The sequence below is a fragment of the Epinephelus moara genome, unplaced genomic scaffold (assembly GCF_006386435.1).
Source record: "Epinephelus moara isolate mb unplaced genomic scaffold, YSFRI_EMoa_1.0 scaffold960, whole genome shotgun sequence".
Taxonomy (NCBI): domain Eukaryota; kingdom Metazoa; phylum Chordata; class Actinopteri; order Perciformes; family Serranidae; genus Epinephelus; species Epinephelus moara.
This window is the reverse complement of record NW_026082939.1, coordinates 1,903-16,562: the sequence shown is the minus strand read 5'-3', so window position 1 is coordinate 16,562 and position 14,660 is coordinate 1,903. Positions and strand designations below refer to the sequence as shown.

The following is a 14,660-nucleotide window of genomic DNA, read 5'->3' as shown; positions in this document are numbered from 1 at the left end:
TCGCCACGTTGCAAAGGTATAAAGGAGAAAGCGGTTAGTGCAAACACAGCCTATAACTGGTTCTTATTATTACAGTTTATGTACTTTAAAAACTCTGACAATGCTGTTTTCCGAGATCTAAGAACCATATTGATCAACAATTTTTGACCTTAATGATTTGTCTGAAACTTGAAAACAGCTCTCATATTCAAACACAGGTGCTGGAGGGAAAACCCATATTTGCTGACTGCTTTGGAAACCTGGTGCCTCTTACCAAGAGTGGACAGCACCATGTGTTCAGCTTTTATGCCTTCAAAGAGAACAGACTGGCCCTCTTCATCAAGGTATGAGTACACATTAGATAAAAAATTCTCTGAAATTTTTACTTATTTACTAAGAGATTCAGGAATTCAGATATATAGACATGAAAATATATGTAATTAATGGAATGAATTGCTGTTTAATTAATGGACAGATTAGAGACACAGCACAGGAGCCATGTGGTCGCTTGTCCTTCACCAAGGAACCACGCACGTATCGTACTCTTAACCACAACGCCATCTGCAACCTTAACATCACTCTCCCAACATATTCAAAGGTTAGTCTGAATACATCTAGGTTTGTATTTAAGTAACAATAGTAAACTATTTTTAATTGCAGTAACTGAATTGTTTGCTTTCTCTCTGTTTTATTCTTTTCTGAAGGAGTCTGATTCAGACCAAGATGCAGATGATGAGGTGAATAAAGTTTACGTGATGTAGTACTACAACAAAGAAAGAACAATATCATATTAAGATTGTAGCTAACTATGCTTTTTCTTAAATGTTTTTTTGCAGAGTGAGAGGAGTGACAAGAAATGTAAGCTGAACTGTATTGTTTTATGTCTTGTGTTAGTGTTAAATATTTTTAGAAGTTTTTGATTTATTTACTTGAATCTTTCAGACATAGATTGATTCATTTGAGACATTTTTGCAGTGGTGAGTGTTTGTACTATATATCATTTTATATAAATATATATATATTTATTTTTCCAGTACAACACAGTCTAAATTGGAGTCACATCATGTGATTAGCACGAGAAGTCTTGTCATAAAGTTTGTAAAGTTAGTTAAAAAATAAGAACATCTGTATGTGCTAAGAGATGCATTGATTGATACGCTGTATGTTACTTTCCATTTGGATTAACCCCGCTCTCTTATTTTGCTCTACTAACACTGTGTGTAGTTACATGTTTGTTACTAGCAGCTATGCTATGGCTGATGTACTCTGCATTTCCCTCACTCCAAACCCCACTGACTTTCTCCCACCCACAATATTTTAATTTTATGTATGACCTTTTTTTTAATCAATCATAAGGTCAAAATAATACTTTTTATTCAAATTCACTTAAACTTTGCCTTGATTTCCAAGGTGTGTGTTATAATTTCATTTTATATTGAGAATAATTATGTTTTGTGGTAATAATATACAGTATGAAAAGTATTCATTTTGACTGATTATTTTCTTATGTCATATTCCAACAACATTTTTAGCAGTGGCATGCTGAAGAACTGTTGTTCCATACAGGAATAATTGACAAACAACATAGATTTGTTTGTTCTGTGTTAAAGTGTGTAGTTTTATTGCTGGTTTATTTTCATTACTATCACTCATTTTGTATGAATTTGGCCAATCATCTCTTTTTTTTTTACTTTTACTTTCGCAACTTTCATTTACCACATTCCCTGAGATGCTTTCATTCTCATTGACTTGCACTGTAAATCAAATCCCTATTCACATTTTTACATTATTGTTACTTTAGCTCACCACTTCTTTTCTGTATGTGAAGCAATAGTGATATAAGGTCACAGAACAGAGTAAATTAGGATATAACATCAGTTACACATTTTAACCTACAAGATAATTGATATGGAAAATGCATACCTTAAAATAAAGTGGTAATTTTTCATAAATTTAGTGTTTTACGATTTAAATATTACACATTTTTTCTAAGTTAAGTGAGTAAATTCAGCACTTTACATTGCTTTCATATACGTATTATTATAAAACTTTAAAACAGAGTAAAAAACAACAAAGACCTGATTACTTGATTGGAATTACTTACCTCACACATCCTCTTACTACAAACCCTATTGATTTTTGTATTTAGAGTTAATTATGTTTTCTATTTTTTAAAACTTTAATTTGTCAGCAGACATGACTCTTCATGTCAGCAGCAATCTTGAGAAATTTTGTCTGTTATCCTTTTTTCTGTCCCTTTGTTCCATATGTAAATTTCTCTGCTCCCATTGGCTTTTGTATGTTTTGTGTTAACTTTCAGAATATGTAGTCAAAAAATTAGATTTATATTATTCTTGTCCATATTCTACTTGTTTTGTTACTCCTCCCAGCTTTGCTTATGCTGTTGCTGCTCTTCTCCCTTCCAAACTCTTCTGGATCTCTTTGTCATCTTCTTTTTGGTCTTCTTTTCAAGACTTCCTTATCCTCTGCCCTGTCATTCTTCTCCTGACTCTTTGAAATGAAGATGGATTTTTGATGACATTGTCTTGATCACGGTTTTCTGATGTCTCTCTTCCCCACTTCATTTGTCCCTTATGTTCTTTACCCTTTTTGGTTACGAAACTTTTTTAATTGAAGATGATGAGTCTGAATCAACTGAGACGTTCTCCCTGAGAACTAACCAACCTCTTGACCCTGCAACTCTTGCAAGTCCGGACCTTCTCTCAGACATGTCAGACATCAAACTGTCTGCTACCTTAACTGCAGAGCAAATGGAGCACTTAATGTATGAAGAGAGAGCTGGAGCTAGAGGGCTGGAGGAAAAATCTGGAGGGATTAAAAGAGGTGGCATAAATGTTAGTGGACAGGAAGTACATCGAGATGATGCTAAAACAGAGAAATGGGGTTCACTCTATGAAACTAAGACTGCTGAAATGAAGTATCCCCCTGTTGAAGAACCAGTCTTCCAGGAGATTTGCATTCAGGGGAAGACTTCGAGTAGATCTGCCACACAGGTCAGAGACATGACAGGCATTGTCTCACACCTCAGCATTGACATGGACCAGTACCTGGAAGAGAGACCTGTAGTGACATCTGGTTCTCTAGAAGACCTTGTCCAAGATAGATTTGAACAGATTATTGTAAAGCGTGATGGCAAACGCCGTCCCCCAGATATCAAGAAACCTATTAGGAAAAAACTCAGAGACAGAGAGCGTTCTGGATGTAGCAGCTCTGAGGGTGAGCTGGAAAGGATGAGCTCTGAGGAGTCTTTAGATGGTGATGTTGTTCTAAAGGAGGGTGCCCTTGTACCTACCACAGTTATGGATCCTCCAGCCTCTCCTTTAGTGGTTGAAACACCTATAGGCTCTATAAAGGACAGAGTTAAAGCTTTACAGAACAAAGTTGAAGAGGAGGAGGTGCAAAAAAATACTGAAGAACTAACGCCTCAGGCAAAATCTTCTATTGCCATAAAGAAGAATGAGGCAGGCATGCCAGAACTTCCCAGAGTTCCCAAGTCCCCTAAATCCCCCAGGTCTCAGACAGAAAGATTAGAGGAGACTATGTCTGTTAAGGAACTGATGAAAGCATTTCAGACTGGACAGGACCCCTCAAAAAATAAAGCTGGCCTTTTTGAGCACAAAGCTGTGCCTTCTTCTTGTACTTCAACATTGATATCTGAATCAGGAGATTCTGCTCACATACTGATGACAGAACAAAGTTCTATGCAAGAGCCGAAATCACAAACCCAAACTCAGAGCCTCACAACTTTCTATCAAGAGAGTGATGTCAAGAAACGCAACAGAACAGACATAGAGGATCAACCTATACACTTAATCAGAGATGACTCTGAGGAATCACAGTTAATGTCACATAGCACTTCTTTCGGAAAGACAGTAACATTTGCTGATACAATTCAATGTGACGATGGAAGCGCACAGCGAGAGGCAGTAGAGTTGTCAGAGAGGGAGACTATGTCTGTGAAGGAGCTGATGAAAACATTCCAGACTGGGCAAGATCCCTCAAAAACTAAAGCAGGGCTTTTTGACCACAAAGTTGTGACTTCTTGTATTTCAACTTTAATATCTGAATCAATAGATTCTGAAGAGACAACGATGACTGAACAAAGTCCTATGCAGGAGCCGAAATCAACAATCCAACCTCAGAACCTCACAATTGTACATCAACAGAGTAATGCCATGAAATGTGACCAAACCGCCTTAGAGGATCAGCCCGTAAGCTTAAGCAGAGATAACTCAGAGGGATCCCTGTTAATTTCAGGTAGTGCTTCTTTTGCAAAGACAGTAACATTTGCTGATACAGTTCAGTGTCATGATGGAAGTGTTAGCCCACAGAGAGAGGCACCAGGGTTGTCAGACAAAGTGACTGTGTCCGTGAGGGACCTGCTGAAAACATTCCAGAGTGGGCATGATCCCTCAAAAACTAAAGAGGGGCTTCATGAACACAAAGTTGTGGCTTCTTGCATTTCAACATTGATATCTGAATCAGGAGATTCTGAAAATTTACAAAGGACTGAACAAAGTCCTACACAGGAGCCAAAATCACAAACCCAAACTCAAAGCCTCAACATCTTCCATCAAAAGAGTGATGTCAAGAAGTATAACACAACAGACTTAGAGGATCGGCCAGCAAGCTTAATCAGAGATGACTCTGAGGAATCACAGTTCATTTCAGATACTGCTTATTTTGGAAAGACAGTAAAATTCGCTGATACAGTTCAATGTGACGATGGAAGTGTTAGCCAACAGAGTGATGCATCAAAGTTTTCAGAGAAAGAAACTTCATCTGTTAAGGAGCTAATGAAAGCATTCCAAACTGGGCAGGACACTTTGAAAAGTAAAGATAGGCTGGGTGAACACAAAGCCATTGCTTCTTCGTGTACTTCAACACTGATATCTGAATCTGTAGGTGCTGAAGAGATTCAGACGACTGAACCAGCACAGGATCCAACATCACAAACCCAAAAACAGACTCTCACAATTTTCCATTCCCAAAGTGATGCTGACATATGTGGACCACTGGATTTAGAGGCTCAATTGGTGAGCTTAAAGAGAGATAACTCTGAGGAATTACAGCTAATTTCAGATATTGCTTTCTTTGGAGAGACAGTAGAAATTGACGATACACTTCAGTCTGATGATGGAAGGGTTAGCCCTCAGAGAGAAGAGCTAGAGTTGTCAGGAAAGAGTGCGAACAGGATGCAGTTAGAAGAGCCAGTCATAAGCACTGGCAGGAGTTTATCTGAAGATGTCCAGATAAGCCCTGATCGCAGACCTTCTGAGGACTTCAGTGCTGATATAAAGGCTGAGCTGGAAGAAAGTCCTGAGTACCAGCTTTTCAAGCGAACATCAACAGCTGAAGATGTAAGTGACCAACTTGAGGCACCTGAGGAGGAAACCTTGGCTGATTCTGATACAAATCCACCATCCATCTCCAGTCCCTGTATGAAAAGTTATTTTGGGGAAGGTGTTTCTCTTATTGAGAATCAAATAAAAGATTATGATCTAAGTCCTGAGAGTCCCAAACATGAAGGTATGGCTGAGTCCTCAAACACTAGTGTTGATATTAGGACCTCTTGTTCCCGCTCAGGGGAGAGTGAGAATTATGAAAGAAACTCAATGACAGATCAAATGACCAATGAAATGCTTACTTACTCTAGTAGGAGTGACGAAACATACATCTTACCTTCACAGGAGGAGAGATTTCACGAAGAAAGCAAAGATAACAAAGCAACTGATCATGGAAGCAAAATATTCTTTACACAAACTGACACTGAAGTAACAGAAGTCGAAATCGAGGAGCCACAACTTCAGGAAGTCCACATTGAGAGGAACACATTAAGCCAGGCATCTACTGCAGTAAAAGATATGTCAGGGATGTTGACCTTAATGAACAGTGACTTGGATCAGTATCTAAAAGCTAGGCCCGTGGCAAGTCAGCCACCAGAAGAGGATAATGTACAGGAGAAATTTGAGCAAATTATTTTAACAAAGGACAAAGATAAAGAAATTCTTGCAGTTGTTACTGATGAAAGAAAAGGAGCAACAGGGGGTGGCACAACACACAAAATACATCATGCACCAATGGAAGAACATCAAATTGGGTCGGGAGGTGAAGAAGCACAGCGTGAATTTAAAAAAGCGAAAGAAGTAAAAGATATGTCAGGGATGTTATCAGTCATGAACAATGAGTTGGATCAGTATCCCGATGCTTTGCCTGTGGCTACGCGACCAATAGAAGAGGATAATATGCAGGAGAAATTTGAAAGTGTCTCATCTTTCTCTGATGAAAATAAAGGAGTGACAGTGGATGACACAATACAAGAGGCAGATTACGCTGCAGTGAAACATAAAGTCACAAGCAAAAGTGAAGAAATGGCGAGGGAATTGAAAGAGACCCAAGCAACCTTCATTGAAGAACTCCTAATGAAGGAAGAGTGGGTAGAGAGAAAGGCTTCAAATCAGCTGTCTACAAAAGTAAAGGATATGTCAGGCATGCTGTCACTGCTTAACGCTGACTTAGACAAGTACCTTGAGGACAGGCCAGTGACTTGTAGGCCTCCAGAAGAAGACTCTATCCAGGAGAAATTTGAACAAGCTATTATCACCAAAATCCAAAAATCCTCTAGTGAGGAGCAAATAATCACAATATGTGAAAAAACGCAAGAAGTAGCTAGTACTGATGTAGAGGATAATATATCTGGAGAGACACGTGGACAGACTAATGTGGTTGAACTAAAAGAACTTACACCAAGTTCCGTACTGGAGACAACAGTCCAAGAAGTTTGCATCGAGAGAAAGACACGGCAACAACAGTCTGCAACTGAGAGGGATATGTCAGGCATGTTGTCACTTCTCAGTAGTGACTTGGATGAGTATCTCAAGGAAAAGCCAGTGGAAATACAGTGCCACCCAGAAGAGGAGAATCTAGTCCATGAGAGCTACAAACAAGTTATACTGAGGAGTAGTAGTTCACAGGATAAGATAGATGTAGGGGAAAATGAAAACATGCAGACCAACATAGATGAAGTCAGAGAATTGTTACCAAGTTCTGTACTGGAGACACCATTCCAAGAAGTTTGCATCGAGAGAAAGACACAGCAACAACAATCTGCAATTGAGAGGGATATGTCAGGCATGTTGTCACTGCTAAGTAGTGACTTAAATCAATATCTAAATGAAAAGCCAGTGGAGATACAATACCACCCAGAAGAGGAGGTAGTCCATGAGAGCTACAAAGAAATTATACTGACAAAAGACACTGAAACAGAAACTCATACATTCTCCCCTGAACACAAGATGATGTCACCAGAAGATAGAAATCTAGAGATCGTGGACCTCAACAGAAAGGGAGCTTTGGAGAGTGCATGGCAGACATGTACCCATCAAGATGAAGGTCCCAAGAGTTTCTCATCTGAGAGGGGCGAGACTAAAACTTCCCTATGTGCAGCGTCACATTTTAATGACTCGACTGAAAGGGTTGTAGGGATTATAAAGTCAGATGTGACAATGGATGACTTCAACAGTGATCATAAAGATATTGATGAAGTTGCTGCTCATACAGTGCTCAAAACACACACATTTTTGCACACATCAAGTAGTTCTGACATGCCAAGACCGGTCAATTTGAATAACCTAAACAAGGTGGATATTGGTGACCCAGCAAAAGAACCATGTCATCAAGACTCACTAGAGGCGAGTCCTCTCATGGAGGACAGATCTTCAGACAAATCCCCTGATTCAATTGAGCCAAGCCCTACCAGAGAATCCCCTACTCCAGATTCTCTTGAAGGAAGTCCCACTCATTCAAAGGACACAGAACTTAAGATGCCAGTCAAGACAGCAGTGTACGAGGATTATGCCTCCCAGCTCAAAGCATGTTATGCTTATGACAAAAATATTTACAGAGATGAAAGTGAGCATGATGAGCAGGAAAACAACCATGATATCGTCCAAATGGAAACTGAGAAAGAGGAGAACATACATTCCTGCTCAGCAAAGGCAGTAATTGTTGGCAATATGTATTCTGACACCAAAATATGTGACGGTGAGACCACCCACATGCTCATGAGGCAAGACTCTCTCGACTCAAATGATGATGAAGATGATTCCGCGAATAAACAATTCACCCCAGAGGAGGAGATGTTTATAATGGCTGCAAAGATCAAAACATTTGAGGAGATGGAACAAGAGGCTAAAATGAGGAGAGAAAAATCTGAGACAGGCGATCTCAGAGATGATGAACTAGATCTAAAATCTGGCCCAGTTATACAGTCTTCCTCACAAGATACACTGGAGAAAATTTCAGAAAAATGTGTTATAGACAGCACTGACATACTAAGTGAGGCAACAGATATTAGTTTGAGCATTAAAGAGAAGGTGGAAATTCAGTCACAACTAAAAACAGTGGACGGTTCACTGTGTTCAGAAAGTGAGGATTGCATGTTGCTGTTAACAGAAAGAGAAGCTGAAATACACAATGATAAAAACACTTTAGAAGGTGACCACTCGACACTCACTGACACACGGTTTTCCAGCTGTGTGAGAGATGATCACCATTCAGATGATGACAAAGAAGTTCAATCACCGCTGACAGATGGTTCAGGTTCTGTTAGCAAACCTCAGGATATGGTATGTACTAAAGAACTAGAAAATGTTATTCCAGGGTGTGATGGTAAGAATGATGTAGTCCTCAATGCACAGCTTGAGGCTGAAAAACAGATGAATCTTTCTCCTGCAGAGGACAGAAAAACACCTGATAAAACATCTGTTCGAACACCAGCTGATGAGAGAACCCCTGATCCATTTCAGTTTCAAGAGGGCAAGCTTTTTGAAATGACCAGAGGGGGAGCTATTGATATGACAAGAAGAAGCTTTGATGAAGGGGAGGGATATGCATTTTTTCATATAGGGGATCATCCAGTTGATGAAATTGTGCCAGAGGAGGCTGGGGAAGATCAAACAAAGTATTTAACTTTACAGAGTAGTGATTCCATTATAGACACAACCCCTCAAGATATCCCCAAATCATCCCTGCCTCAGGTTGCCGATGAAACAGTTCCTACTCCCACTCCCAGGACTCTCATCAAACCCTCAAGTGACAAGTCAGAGAGTGAAAAACCACTTTCTGAGGCTAATCTTGGCAGCTCCATAGAGGTTCAGCTTGGTTCTCCCACTGCTTTGGAAAGACTAACCAACATTCAGAGTGAGGTAGTAAACCTTGAAAGCCTTGGTCTGGGCTATCTAGATTCTACCATAGCTGACCTTCAATCAGACACATCCACACTCGGCCATTCAGCATACTCAGAGCAGAGCCATGATGCCTCAGACTCTTCTCCTGATGATGAGGAGGAGGAAGATGAAGAGGACCAGTGCTCAGTTATAGAGATGTCCCTTTCAGCTGCACAAGCTGGCATCCCAGCATATCATCAGGATTCACCTCCACCTTTGAAAATTACCATTAAAGACCCAAAGAAATCAGAGCATGATCGTGTTCAAAGAAAAGCAGGAAAAAGCTCAACTTTGGCTCGCAGGACTAGATCTGAGGCTGATAGCGACACAAGTAAAGCTTCCAATAAAAACAGCAGGAGTTATTCCGACAGTAGTCAACCCACTGATAAGTCTAACCTTTCTGCCTCCAAACCTCCTGTCATGACAGAACAGAAACCTCCAGTTCAGACATTCTCCTCCTCCTCTCCCCAAAAGAAGGAAATCCAGCTCTCTAAGACAACAGAAACATCCGTTAGGTCTTCTTTGGATGTTGATGATATAAGCAGTGGTAGTCACAGGAGTCCGGACTCTGTTGTCTTTACGTATGACATCCCGGCCGCACACAGTTCTGATTCTGATGGAACCCCGTTGCCATGTGTGCAACCATCTTCTGGGAGAGAGGATGTATTTGAATCCAGGCCTGCCTGGGATGACACGGTGGAAACTCAGATGCAGAGAATCATCGATGAGCCAACTCCAGAGTGTACGCCAGGTATGGCCAGACCTACATGAGCTTTGCTTTCCTTTCTCTTCTCTTCGGCAGCAAGAGCCTTTTCCTCTTCCTAAGATCATACTGTCATCATTGGTCATTTTGTGTTGTTTTCATGTGTTATTTGTCTTGTCTCATTGTGCTTGTGTTTTCTTGTTTGTTTTGAGTGTGTGTGTGTGTGTGTGTGTGTGTGTGTGTGTGTGTGTTCGTGCGTGCGTGTGTGCGTGCATGTGTACGTGCACGCCTGTGTGATTGTTGTGGTGTTTTGCATGTTGGTAAGTTACTTTTCCATCTGTTTGTATACTGTATATACAGTCTCAAGATTCAGTCGCCATGTTGTTAAAGAAGGAGTAGCTTTAACAATTTTGATGCAGACTTTGACTATTGTATTGGTATTTGTACTACTAATGCTGCTTTACTAATATTAACATCCACATTGCTTATTCAGCACATTAATGTCATTGCTTACACTAATGATAGAAAAATGATGTGCTTATTGTGACCAAATTATTATAGTCCAAAAATAAGTCAGCAGCAGTGATGAATCCAACCTTCATGTTATCATCCATGTCAACATCACAGACCCACATTTAATTTCAGAGTATTACAGCCCATAACATAGAATCCTAAGGAAATGACATTTTATATCCACATTTGCAAAGTGTGTCTTACATGACTGTTACCTGATATGTGAAAAAAAGCTACACCTTGAACCGTTAACCATGATATTAAAATTGAATGTTTGGCTCTGACGACATTTTTAGTGGATTGGCAGGATGATGCTGACAGGAAAGAAGAGACATTAGCAATCGTTGCAGATCTTCTTGGCTTCAGCTGGACTGGTGAGCTGCCAGATATTGCAATCATTTTTCAAATATTTTGATTGAATTGGAGCTGATGCATTTGTGAGCAGAACTGGGGGTATCCCTGAAAATGTATCCATGTCCTTGCATAAAAACACATAAATATGGTTCAAGATTTTTTTTTTTTCATTTTCATCCCTTGTTTTGTTACCCATTCCCTTAGAACTGGCAAGAGAACTGGAATTCAGTGAGGATGATATCCAGTTAGTGAGATCAGAGAATCCTAATTCCCTCCAAGAGCAGAGCCATGCCTTGCTGCAGCGCTGGGTCGAGCAGGAAGGCAAACATGCCACAGGTACATGGCAATTTGGTCTGACAGATTTCAGTTGACATTAAACTAGCATTGACTATTACAAGGATATTTGAAATCCTGTAAACATTGCTAATTTATTTGAAGGTACTGAATGTACTATTAGCATTTTACTTTCTTGCACTCTAAGCAGTTGCTTGAACACTGCCTATCCAATGAGTGAGTCCATTTTAACTTTGGTTTTAAACCTATCAAATGATTTGGGTATTTGGAAGACTTATATACATACTGTAGATTCAATAAAATCTTACATTTGCTATTTTTAAATGATTTCTTTTTGTGTTTATTTAATGCTTTATTACAACCCATTAATGATTGATAACTCCTTTCACAGAGGACTGTCTGATTAAGAGACTAACCAAGATCAACCGCATGGACATCGTCCATCTTATTGAAACCCAGATGAACAAGTCAGTTCAGGAGCAAACATCCAGAACTTATGCAGAAATAGAGAAGACACTGGATCACAGTGAAGGTAGTAATACCTCCAAACATTCAAATCGGCAACCAGTTTGAAGGCAGCAAACTGTATTTTTGTATTTGCTAGCACTCTAATCCATGTGATCTATGTTTTTCAGTGTCAGTAGCCCTATCTTCAGTGCAAGAGGATGCAGACAGCCCCAGAGTTGTGAGAAGGGTGGAGTCAGATCGCAGACCACCCCCAGCTGTTTCTGAAGAAGATCTCTCAGTTGCCTCCCTACTGGATATTCCTTCATGGGCAGAGCCTGTTGGACACACTCACTCCGAGAGCATGCATGGTGACCTGCTGGAAGAGCTTGAGATCCCACAGTAAATGATCATTTAACACTCTTCACATGACACCCACTGCACTTACCAGACATGCCATATAGGTGTCAAGACATAAAGAAGTTGTCAGAACTGCTGCTTCTAAGGAGGCCACTATTTCCCAGTATATTTATGCTGGTGAATAGAGCAATATAATATCCTGATGCCAGGAGGCTGCAGGTATCGGCCCCAGTCCCATTGTTTGTGGATGTTGCCATGTAGTCTTGTTTTATTAGGGCTTTGACATATTACATTGATGCAAAGTCATAGTTTGTGATCTAGCCTTCCTTTTGTGTTACAGTGAATTGAACCCTAACCTGTGGACCTCTGAGGATGTAATTACACAAGAACCTACAAGTTATGACAACTCTGATGAGCAAGTAAGTATGCTTCCCACTTCAAAAGAAGCAGCACTGGGAAGCCAAGCGGCCCAGGTTTATGATCCCAAAGTGAAAGACCAGCAAGATTGCTGCAGTGTTGAAGTGCATTTCATCAGACCTTTCCAAAGTGGCACTCAGTGCCAAGACAAAGATGACTCCAGCCAAACCTTACCATTGAGGCAGTGTGATTGTGAAGATGAGCAAGGGCAATCACCTGAAATTCTGAAGTTACCATCATCTGTATCTATCAGAGACTTTGGTTTGAGCCTGTCAGAGTCAGACCAGGCTGAAATTGACTTCAGTGAGCTTTGTGGTGAGTTTAGCTATACGCCACACCATACAGATGCAGCTAAAACCATTTTCAGAAGAAAATCTGACCCTAGCCTGGTAGCCTTGCTGCCTGCGGATCACCAAGCAACCCTGGCTGTGACTGAAGATGACACAAAAATAGCTCAAAAAAACAGGCGCTCTCAGAAGTTAACTGATGAGATAACAGCCCAGTTCTTCAAAGTACTGCCTGGTCATGACAAGATCCCACAGGTTTCAGGTGTGGATATGGGCTTCAAACCCTTCAAGTCAAGCAAGGAAGAAAACATGAAACCACAGGGGTACAGTTATGGGTATCCAGAAAACATGCCCTTCATTGATGATTCAATTGAACCTATTATTCCTACAGCTAAGTACAGCATGGTGAAACCATTCAAAATGAAGGTAACAAAGACCAGTGTGCCACACAGTCTGAAAATGAGTGGCCCTCCTCACATGGCTTGTGACTCAACTGATATTACCCATCTTGCACTACAATCATCTGAGCAAGATGTGACATTACCTTTCACTTTTATAGAGTACAGTCCTTTGTCCCCTGATTCTTTGGCATCTAAGGAACTGTGTGACTTATTTGACCCTGCTACTGAAAACGGTGTATTCCCTGCAGAGGCATGTATATTATATGACCCCATAGCTAGACTGCCATCCCCTGAATCTGTCATGTCCATTGGTGATTATAGGGCAATGTCACCTGACTCTCCTCTGGGGGAAAAATGGGTCTTGCCTGCAGACTTTTCCAGTATATTGGATGGCAGCCGGGCACTCTCTCCAAGGTCTGATGCATGTAGTTCACCAGATGCTACAGTTAATTTCACTGGACATGAATTATACTCCAATCAGTCACACACACATGAATGTGCACCACTGTCTGGTTCAAAGGATTTTGCCACTGCTGAAATTTCAGATTCCATTTGTTCTGAGTACTCTGAGTCTTGGAACAAGTATAGGCCACTGTCCCCTGACTCTCAAGTACCTAAATATATTACACCTATACCTGAAGATGAACCAACAAGGGGAAACTTCAGAACATTCCCACCTGTGACGTCAAATACTGAGTGTGATGAATTTTCAGAAAGAGACTGCCGACCATTCTCACCAGAATCACAGACTTCTCAGTGCAGTTTCTCATTTCTTGAACTCTTGCTCTCAGAACCTATACGCGCACAACTTATCAGTCAATATTGTGATTATTATTTACAATATTCAGGAGAAAATCCACCCTCACTACTACTGACATCAGCACTTTACACTACAGTCGGCGAGGAAGTGGGTAGGGATAGCTCTGTCACATCAGAATTTGTAGCTTCAGACTATTTGCAGTATTCTATGAATGCTCCTTTATCATCTCTTGATATACAGTGGGATGAAAAAGGCACAGATGCACAGGATTCATTGACACGACACGTGAGAGCTGAAGAAAGGGCACCAGTGTTTACAACTGCTGTTTCAGCTACTGAATATCTTACACATGCAGATGTTAGAATTCTCCGCAGTGTAGAATCAGGCTGGTCAAATCAAACAGTGAACTCATTTCAGCTGAGGCCGCAGTTGTCTGAAGACGCAAAACCACAGAAAGAAAGCAGTCAGTCTTTTCTTGATTACTGGTTTTCTAACTTGAAACCACAATCTGAAAACATACCACCACAAGGTCATTCAGATCATTTAACAAATATCAGACAAAACACCTCACAACAGAATGGAATGCAAGAGTGTATAAATTTGTACTGGGCAAAAGAACCATTCAAGAGTGAATCATGCTCAAATCACGAATTTCACAAGGAATCTCTTGAAAATGTACAACTACCAACATACAAACCAATGGTTTTTAACTTGGTGGAGAGACCCAAATACATTTTGGAGTTTTCAAATAATGTTGCTCAAAAGACAAGCACAGAAAAATCTGTAATTACGACATTAAAAAGGAAAAGTGAATGTACACAATATGATGATAAGCTGAAGAAAATAGAGCCACAGTACCATATATCAAAAACAATTTTAGGAGAATCATGTAATGACTTA

The 14,660-nt window shown here is 40.3% G+C and overlaps 1 protein-coding gene across 1 annotated transcript; it reads left to right on the top strand.

Moving 5' to 3' along the window:
• Positions 1-197: 197 nt before the first annotated feature.
• On the top strand, positions 198-13,025 carry LOC126387582 (ankyrin-3-like; the record flags this gene model as incomplete). The annotated part of the gene is made up of 9 exons (XM_050040109.1): positions 198-323; positions 455-577; positions 684-716; positions 816-837; positions 10,740-10,817; positions 11,002-11,133; positions 11,483-11,623; positions 11,727-11,937; positions 12,236-13,025. Coding segments are annotated over 9 exons (1,656 nt in total), but the record flags the coding sequence as incomplete, so codon positions are not given.
• Between the last annotated feature and the right edge of the window lie 1,635 nt (positions 13,026-14,660).